This window comes from Otolemur garnettii, unplaced genomic scaffold (assembly GCF_000181295.1).
Source record: "Otolemur garnettii isolate 467f Iridium unplaced genomic scaffold, OtoGar3 scaffold00187, whole genome shotgun sequence".
Taxonomy (NCBI): domain Eukaryota; kingdom Metazoa; phylum Chordata; class Mammalia; order Primates; family Galagidae; genus Otolemur; species Otolemur garnettii.
In genome coordinates this window covers 433,466-443,905 of record NW_003852582.1, presented here as the reverse complement: position 1 = coordinate 443,905, position 10,440 = coordinate 433,466, and the positions used below count along the sequence as shown (strand labels likewise).

The 10,440-nt window shown below is 34.5% G+C and overlaps 1 protein-coding gene across 1 annotated transcript in view; it reads right to left on the bottom strand.

Annotated features, from left to right (window-relative positions):
* The window catches only part of UBR3 (ubiquitin protein ligase E3 component n-recognin 3 (putative)), a 223,553-nt gene that overhangs the window by 161,999 nt on the left and 51,114 nt on the right, over positions 1 to 10,440 (bottom strand). The window contains exons 4-5 of the mRNA XM_023507551.1: positions 9,467 to 9,610; positions 9,067 to 9,116 (exon numbers count right to left, since the gene is read on the bottom strand). Of these exons, the coding sequence (XP_023363319.1) occupies positions 9,067 to 9,116; positions 9,467 to 9,610 (194 nt within the window). The remainder of the gene's footprint in view (positions 1 to 9,066; positions 9,117 to 9,466; positions 9,611 to 10,440) is intronic.

Here is a 10,440-nt window from a genome sequence, read left to right as displayed (position 1 = left end):
AGAATATAAATGTCTTAACACAGTAACTAAGAAAATGCCATGAAGGCTATGTTAACCAGTTTGATGAAAATATTTCAAACTGTATATAAAACCAGCACATTGTACCCCATGATTGTATTAATGTACACACCTATGATTTAATAAAAATAAAATAGTATTTCCACAATGGATGTATGTATTATCATAGGTTCAAAGATGAAAGTGCGTTTTAAATGATTTTATTTGTATTGTTGGTTAGGTATCTCAAAATCACGAAGATTAGTGATGTACTCACTGCACACAGACAAATGGACACTGCTTATAGTAATGGTCCTAGAAAACATATTCATTCTTTGAAAAGTTATCTTCTATTTTTTTTTTAAAGTTATCTTTATTGAAAAGATACTATTCCCTCTAAGAAATTCTTAGTCAGGTCCACCTAGATATAATACTAGAAATAACTTTCTTTTGAATTGGATTATCTAATGGTTATAAATTTAAACAAAAAAATAAATTTAAATTTAAAATACTTTATGTTAAGATATATGCTTTTCTTTTCTGGTTCAATGCAACTTAAAGAACATTTTCTCTTCTTATGTCATATGTGCTACACAAAAACAGAATAAGTAGTAACAGCATTAAGAATGGCATGTGTGGGCGGCGCCTGTGGCTCAAAGGAGTAGGGTACCAGCCCCATATGCCAGAGGTGGTGGGTTCAAACCCAGCCCCAGCCAAAAACTGGAAAAAAAAAAAAAAGAATGGCATGTATGTAAATAGCACTGCTGAGTACACAATGTTCTGTTACTCTAGGGACAGTGGGGACAAATATCTGCTATAACTTGTATGAATAAAATTAACTAGACTATAGTGTACGTATCACCATTCAAATAAAACCCTGCAAACAGAAATTCTGCTGCTGCTATTGTTTTAAATGTTTCTTCATTTTTAAAATGAAGCAGTTGGATTAGATTACATCTAGAGTTTCTTCCTATTTTAAATTCTAATTTAAAATATTTTTTAAATGGTTACAATGCCTTGTCTATAGTAGTAACTAAGATGTCACTATTATCTTCTTCTCATCTTATCTTCCTCTATATATAATTTCTTCATTTTTTTTTCTTAGTCAGAATCTCACTATGTCACCCTCAGTAGAGTGCTGTCACATCACAGCTCACAGCAACCTCCAACTCTTGGGCTTAAGTGATTCTCTTGCCTCAGCCTCCCAAGTACCTGGGACTATAGGTGCCCACCACAATGCCCAGTATCTTTGTTGTTGTTGTTGTTGGAGTTGTCATTGTTTTGGCAGGTCCGGGTTGTGTTCAAACCCACCAGCTCCAATATATGTGGCTGGCACCCTAGGCGCTGAGGTACAGGTGCTGAGCCTATATACAATTTCTTAAATTACAAGAATGAAATCATAAAAAGAATTTGCTTGATAATCCCATGGGCCTATAGAGTAAGAGTACAGAAACTCTAATCCTTAAACTCTACTTAATTTCAAATATAAATACTAAAATAAATCTGTGCCTATAGTCGCAATAAAATACAGTATAGCTTTAAAAGCCTTAATTTTTAAATCATATAGAATACATATTTGCTCAAGAACATCTAAGTATTCTTAACTCTATCACACTCTTCCTATCCATTTTATTTCTTCATCTATTTTCTCCTTAATCTATCCCATTCTTTACTAATTCTTGCATTTAATCATTTTAAGTAATATACAGGGTGGCCATAAAGTTCATGTGCAGTTTTAAATTGCACATTATTTTAAACTGCACATGAACTTTATGGCCACCCTGTATATATACTGTTTAGATCTCCACCTCAGTTTAATCTTCACATGACTGTTGCTGCTTCAGCAAAAAACTAACTTAAGTGCATCAGATAACCCAAGTGAGAAGTGTCCAGCTATCCTCCCAAATTCCTGAGTCATAAAATTATGAGCAAAATAAAATAATAATTTTAAGACACACAGTTTTGAACAAATTCGCTGCACAGCAATTATAAGAACATGGTTCATCCACTTTATAAAAGAATACCAGACCAGCAGGTAAGAGACCTAATATTCAATTTCAGTACTACTCAGGGGTATCCAACCCTTTTTCTTTTTCTGGCACATACTAGAAGATTTGTCTTGGATCTTAAAATGGAAGCAACACAAAACAATCAAAACAATCTTGAAAATGAGCAGAATTGAAGGATTCATACTTCTGATCTGAAACCTTAGCAAAACGCTATAGTAATCAAGACAAAACCCAGAAATCAATTCTTTTTTTTAAATTTTAGATTGATATAAGGGTACAAACAATTGGGTTACAATGTTTACATTGTTAGATAGAGTCCAAGTTGTGTTTGGACTCTTCACCCAGTGTCTCATATACCCCTGCATTGTGCCCACTGGGTGAGAACACACCAAACCCCCTCCTTCCTTTCTTCTACTACCCTCCTCCCTATTCTTGGAAAAAAAAAATAAGACACGGGTTGAGAAAGGCATCACAAGAGCAACCTGTTTACACTTGGATGCACTCGTAAGTCCTTCCTCCAAACAGCCTGCCATTCTGACCTCCTGAGCTTCACTCAGGTCTGGCCCGGGTTTCCTCCGCTCTGTTACCTGCCAGTCCCCCTCCCCATAAGCCTCTGCACAGGCATTACTGGAGGTTGCTTGAGCCCAGGAGGCCATCCTGGAACCTGTCTTTAAAGTATTTAAAGAAAATAAAACATTGTTTTGTGAAAAAAAAAGAAAAAAGAAAAAAATACTTGTCTTGGGCCGCACATTAAATACACAAATACTAAGGAAAGCTTATTAGCAAAAGAAAGGTCCATGCATACTTTTGCTAATATCCAACACCACAGATAAGCAGAAAATGTCTTCACAAAATCTGTAGGGGTCTGCTGGCTACAGGTTGGACACTCCTGCTTACTAGATGGTATTTACCAGCCTAAAACAACCAGTCAATTGTATGGAATTCAGCTTCCTCATCCATACATAAAAGGACAACATGAATTTTAAAGTCCCTTTTAGCTCTAGTATTCATAACTTTAATAGCCTCTGAAATGCCTTGTACTAGTTTTCATTTTTGTTTTTGTTATACCACATGACTTCTATTTGTAACTCAAGACTTGATAGTAAGTTCAAAACTACAAACCAAAGACTTTGTAGTAAACATAATGAAACATAAATGAATATACATTTTATATTAAAAATTATGATCACAATCTTAAAATAGAAATTGTCTTGACTTTTATCACTAAAACCTTTCTATGACTGGCTCTGAATAAAAGTCTCATGTTTAAACTTCTCTATACTCTTTACCTTAAATATGTATGTGTGTGACTTTTAAAATCAGAAAAAAAAATAATCTACTAAAATTTACAATACAGGCCAATAGTCCCAGCTATTTAGGAGGCTGAGAACAGAGAATCGCTTGAGCCTAAGAGTTTGAGGTTGCTATGAGCTATGACGTCACAGCACTCTATCAAGGGCAACCAAATGAGACTGCCTCAAAAAGAAAAACACTAAATTAAATTAAATTTACAATACAGGCCAGGCACAGTGGCTCTTATCTGTAATCCTAACACTCTGGGCAGCCAACGCAGTTGGACTGCTTGAGTTCAGGAGTTCACTACCAGCCTGAGCAAGAGTTAGACCCTGTCTCTACTAAAAATAGAAAAAAGAAATTAGCTGGGCATAGTGGCACACACCTCTAATACCAGCTACTCAGGAAGGTGAGGCAAGAAGATCACTTGAGCCCAGGAGTTTGAGGGTGCTGAGAGTCTCCAGCACTTTACCCTGAGGCAACAGAGAGAGACTCTCAAAAAGGAAAAAATTAAGATACACATAGCAATCCCCCATCTTAGAGAAATATTTGCACATCTGCACAAAAAGAAAAACCATTTTAAAATAAAAAATTAGAAATTAAGAAAATGAACAGATAAACTTTACTATATTCACATTTGAGAATACTACACAACATATGGAAAGAAGGATAGATTTACACAGCATACCACAGAGTAAATAAAAGCAAGCCACAAATAGTGTAATATTTATTTATTCAAATACACTGTACATTTTTATAAACACAGTTATTTACTACATAGAAATGAGTCTGTCAGGGACTTACTTAAATCCAAACTATTAATGAGAGATACCCAGAGAAGGGCTAGTATTAGAGAGATTAGAGAGGAGACTTTTGTTTATCTGAATTGTCCAGCAAACAACACAATGTATTTGCACATTACTTAGGTAATCTTTTAATTAAATTTGTAAAGATAAACTTCACAGCCTTTAAATCATGCTTTAGCAAACTATTTCCTCTACAAAGATCAGCAGAAATTTCTACAGCATGATCTATAATAGCTCAAAATTCAAATACTTAAAATTCCTTCTACTCATAAAGCACTAGGTAGAAAATGTTTATCAAAAGTCAAATTTACAACTGGTCCATGATAGGGAATTTATATATGTCATTTAATTTTTTTTAATTACTTTTTATTAAATCATAACTTTGTACACTGACACATTTATGGGGTTCAGGGTACCATTTCAATATACAATGTGAAATGCTTACATTGAACTAAGTAACACATTCATCACAATTATACTCATTTCTTAATATATATGTCATTTAATCTTGACATTAAAATTATCACCACGTTCTCATGAGGAAACTGGTGTTCAGAAGTTAAATAAGGGGTCAGGCACAGTGGCTCAGACCTATAATTCTAGAACTCTGGGAGGCTGAAGCCAGTGGATTGCTTGAGCTCACAAGCAGCCTGAGCAAGAGCATGACCACGTCTCTATTAAATATCAAAAAATCAAGGGCCAGGCACAATGGCTCATGCCTATAATCTCAGTATTCTGGAAGGCCAAGGTGGGCCAATCACCTGAGCTCACAGGTTCGAGACTAGCTTGAGCTAGAACAAGACCGTGTCTCTAAAAATAGCCAGGCACTGTAGCGGGCACCTATAGTCCTAGCTATCTGGGAGACTGAGGTAACAGAATCACTTGAGCCCAAGAGTCTAAGGTTGAGCTATGACACCCAGGCACTCTACCAGGGTGCAACAATGTGAGTCTATGTCTCAAAAAAAAAGAAAAACCAGACAGGCATGGTAGCACATGCCTGTAGTCTCAGCCTATAATCCCAGCTACTTGGGAGGCTGAGGCAAGAGTTTGAGGTTGCTGTGAGCTATGACGGAATGCACGGCACTCTACCAGGGCGACACAGTAAGACTCTTTCTCAAAAAAATAAAAATAAAAAAGAATTAAAGGTAAAAGAGTCTAAAGTACCTTTAAATCTACAGGATGCCAAAAAATGTACACATATTGTAAGAAAGAAAAAAATACTGTATTGAAATTAGAATACTCAAGTCATATTTGAACTCTCTAACAAGAGACACAAAATACAACATACAAGATAACAAATGTTATGAGCACATATTATTACAATTTTAATACAGTTTTTCTTTCCTTTCTTAAAATGCATATACAATTTTAGCACCCTCTGTATATAAATATACATCACATGCTCTAAAAGTAAGTCTTCTCAGCTACTATCACAAAAATAGTATATTATGAGACTCGGGACTGAAATAAAGTATTTTCAAATCACTATGAAAAAGTATTTACCACAATATTCACACTGAGACACAATCATAATTAAGGAACAAATGATCATGTGAAACACTACATAAAGAAGTTGCAGAAACACAGAATCTAAGAGGAAAGAATGCACAAAATAGAAGAAAAGATCTAAAAAGGGCAGAGTAGAAGCAATAATAAAGCACAAGGAGTATATTTCAAATCCTCTGACACTGACCTAGAAATTACTTCTACAAGAGATTCAAAAGCCCCCCCCACACTAAAGACACAAAAATGTCCTTCTAGCACTGAACCATAAATATGATGATTTTACAATGCAGTTATGTACAATTCAAGTCTCTACTGGCAAGGTAAAAGCTAACCTGGAGAATTTAGGCCAGGACAAAAATTACTGTTACTTCTTTACTAGACATAACAGAAAGTATCCATGTTGACGATAATAAGCTTTTGATATATCCAGAAATCAATTCAATTCATGAAAATAAAGAACTGTTAACAAGTCTGTTATCATGAATAATTCTCAGCATAAAAAATAAGATGAAGGTTCTAACCTACTATATATATATACAAATAAAAGCATAGATTTTTTTTTATTCTAAATCAAATCAAAACGTTTAAATTATTTTATAAAGTGTTCTATATAATCACTAAATGATTCATTATTCAATGGTTTTTAAAGTTTCTACTGGAATAGATATACAGAAGGCCACTATCCTGTTTAGCTGACGTTAGCCAAGGGAGTATCCATTTGTCCATTCATATTCAACTCCAAATCTTCTTCGAGCTTACCTTTTGATAGGCCAATCCACCTCCCCACAAATGCCCTGAATGCAGAATAATCAATTTAAAACCTATTATCAATTACTTCCTTTTATGGCATATGAAGAATTACCCTTCTTTCTTCTACCATTTCCCCTCCCATTATATTCAAAATGGAATTATCACAGTTTTAGTTAAAATAATAAATGTGTATATATTTTTGAAAGTCTATTTTAAATATCAGTAGGTTTTCCTCATTTGTTATTACATGAATAAAATTCTTATAAGTAACTATTTCAAAGTTTAAAAAAAAGAAAATGAAAAATTTTAAGCTAACCATTTATAAAATTTTTAAATGAATTTATTTCTTTAGCAAACAAAGATATAATGTTTACAGTATGTCAAGTACCAATGGTTTAAGTGCTTACATATAAGTCATGCAATCTTCATAATATTTTCATGAATTAAGCATTATTATTATCTCCATTTCACAGATGAGGAAATTTAGGTATGGAAAAGTTGAGACATGTTCCCTAGGAGCCCAAATTGAAATGCAGATAGTCTAATTCCAGATCAAATTCCTTAGCAGCATACTGAAACACCTCTCCAATGTGATGAAAACACTTAAAAATTCCCTAAAGTGAAACTGCCCAAAATCATGTATTTTATGGGAGCCTTTGGAGAGGGGAAATATACTACTATAAAATTATAAGGCATTAAATCAATTATTAGACTTATATAACAGAAATCATCCTTTTAAAAGGAGTGTATTTGGCTTAGTTCATATTATCAACTCAAAATAAATCTCCAAAGGAAAATAGCTATGTATGTTTAAAATGTAATTTTATGGCTGGATGCGGTGGCTAATGCCTATAATCCTGGCTCTCTGGAAGGCTGAAGCAGGTGTATTGCTTGAGCTCAGGAGTTTAGAAACCTGAGCAAGAGAGCAAGAAACTCTACTAAATAGAAAAAAACCGGCCAGCTCAGTGGCTCACACCTGTAATCCTCCCACTCTGGGAGGCCAAGGCAGGTAGATTGCTTGAGCTCACAACTTCGTGACCAGCCTTACCAAGAGAGAATTCCCATCTCTACTAAAAAATGAAAATCTGAGGCAAGAAGATCACTTGAGCACAAGAGTTTGAAGTGGCAGTGAGTTATAAAGGCCCTACCCCTCTACCAAGGGAAACAAAGTGAGACTCTTATCTCAAAAAAACAAAAAAAAACAAAAAAAAACAAGGAAAAAGAAACAAAACTAGCCAGGCATGGTGATAGCACCTGTAGTCCCAGCAACTTGGGAAGCTGAGACAAAGGATGGCTTAAGCCCAAGAGTTTGAGGTTACCATGAACTATGATGATGCCAAGGCACTCTACCCAGGGTGACAGAGTAAGACTTTGTCTCAAAAGAAAAAAAACTAAATAAGAAATAAAAATATAAAATAAATAAAATCTGTGTCTTTTTAAAAAATAAATATAATTTAATTTTTTAGATTTTTATCATTAAATGTATTATTAGACAGAAATATGAAATTTAAATTTTATAAGCATCAAGAACACCAATATAGGCTCGGCGCCTATAGCTCACCCGGCTAAGGCGCCAGCCACATACACCTAAGGTGGCGGGTTCGAATCCCCAGCCCGGACCCGCCAAACAACAATGATGGCTGCAACCAAAAAATAGCCGGGCGTTGTGGCGGGCGCCTGTGGTCCCAGCTACTTGGGAGGCGGAGGCAGGAGACTCGCTTGAGCCCAGGAGTTGGAGGTTGCTGTGAGCTGTAATGCCACGGCACGCTACCCAGGGGGAGAGCTTGAGGCTCTGTCTAAAAAAAAAAAAAAAAAAGAACACCAATATAAGGCAGTGCCTATAACTCAGTGGGTAGGGCACTGGCCACATACAGCGGGGCTGGCAGGTTCGAATGTGGGCTAGGCCAGCTAAACAACAATGACAAGTACAACAACAATAAAAAAAACAGCCAGGCATTTTTTTGTGGCAGGTGCCTATAGTCCCAGCTACTAGGGAGTCTAAGGCAAGAGAATCGCTTAAGCCCAAGAGTTTTAGGTTGCTGTGATGCCACAGCACTCTACCAAGAGCAACATAGTGAAACTGTCTCAAAAAAAAAAAAAAAAAAAAAGAACACCAATATAAGTAACAAAGAGATTTTTCTTTCATAAATTACATACTAATAAAATATAGAAATGTAATAATGGATTTATTAGAAGTAATTATTATTAATAAAGACCATAAAAACAGAAATTTCAAATTGATGATCTATTTCCCACTTCATTCCTTTAATAATCCTTGATATATAAAGTATAACTTTATCATGAGATTAGAAAAATTGTTACATTTCATATTCGTTCAGTAAATTAGACAAATTTTTTAAACAATTTTTCATCGTACCTGTGACAACTATCTAGGGATACACTCTGAGGAGAAATCTCTATCTCTATCACCCACTGTTTTTTGTTTCTTTTTTGCTAACAGAGACATTGCTCTTGCATTATCTCCCACTTTTAAAACTGTGAAAAGAAAAATAAATTTTAAGTAAAAAGTAAAAATTTAGTTGTAGTCTTGTTCTCTCACTAAGTAACTGTGTGATGTAGGCTTCCTTCAGAAGCCACTATGGGCTTCAGTATTCTTGTCTTTAGAACGAGAAACTTAAATTAGATAATACCCACACATCTGTATATTGCTAGAACTCCTAAGACTTTTAAACTTTAAATCTCACCTCATCTGAAGAATCTACTTGTCCCAATGTTCCTGTTGCACCTGCAAAACCTTCAGAGGGGAGAAAAAAAAGTTGCCCTTCAAAGTTGCCATACACTGCTTTACTTTAAAATTATTTTTGAGACATACAAATATTAATACAAAAAAGCTAAATCTGTTATAGTTCTCATGAGTTAGAGCCAAACTTAATATACTAACCAAATTCCATTTAAAGGAAATGCATTCTCTAGCCAGTCTATTCTTTTTTGCCTCTAAATTTCTACCATTTTTCCTACTTTTCTTACAAAGAATGACATTGTTTTAGCTCAAAATAAATTTATTCAGTAATGAGTAAAGTTTGAGGGGCTTTTTATTTTAATACAGCAAAGTTACTGATGTTCATATTAAATATTTAGACAAACCTTGAACTGCCAGAGTACTAGTACCAGCAGATGACTCCTGCATACCATATACAAGTTTATCCTCAGGATATGTAAGTCCAGAGCTCTTCAAAGCTATGAGGTACTTTTCATGACTTTTCTTTGCACAAGCATTTTCTCCATGACCTAACATTTAAAATAAACTTAAAATCAGTAAAATACAAAAAAAAAAACCCAAAATATTCCATTCAAAATCTAAGTACAAACATTTCACTAATATGTGTAAATAAAATTGGTGAATATTTTCTAATGAAGGGAGAATGAATAATATAAAATAACTCCAGATAAAATTTTTGTGCTTATGTTTGGCATTATCAATCCTAGAATGCATAGCATGTTTATGAAAACAATGAAATCTGCTAACTGATTAAGCATCTAAAATATCCAAGGGAATATATGCAAGGCACAGAGGTGCAAACATTAACTAACAAGGCATGAGACTAGCCTTCAAGAAACTTGAAAATTAAAGGTAAATAAACACAGGCAGATAACACAGTAGATGATAATTATGAAGCAGACCTCACCAACTGGTTTGAGAACATGCACTGTCATAGTACTAAGAATTCAGACATATATCTAAAGCATGGTACTGAGGAAAAAAAAAAAAAAAAAAGGCTTCCTGGAGAAGATAATACCTGAGTGGAATTTTCAAATATTATAAATGAAATTACTTTTATTTCCTCTTTTACTAAGCTTTTTATTATCCCATTTAAGAAATAAAAGCGTACTTTCTATAGAACCAATTAAGACTAATTTATTCCCCAAAATACTGAAAAGTTTAAGTTCTATAATTAAACATTCCTAGAACTTTCATTATAGTATTTCAGCTTACTAATGACAATTTTTTCTTTTATTTTTTAATACACTATGGAGCATAGGATAATAAAGAAAAACATGGCTCGGCGCCTATAGCTCAACCAGCTAAGGCGCCAGCCACGTACACCTAAGGTGGCGGG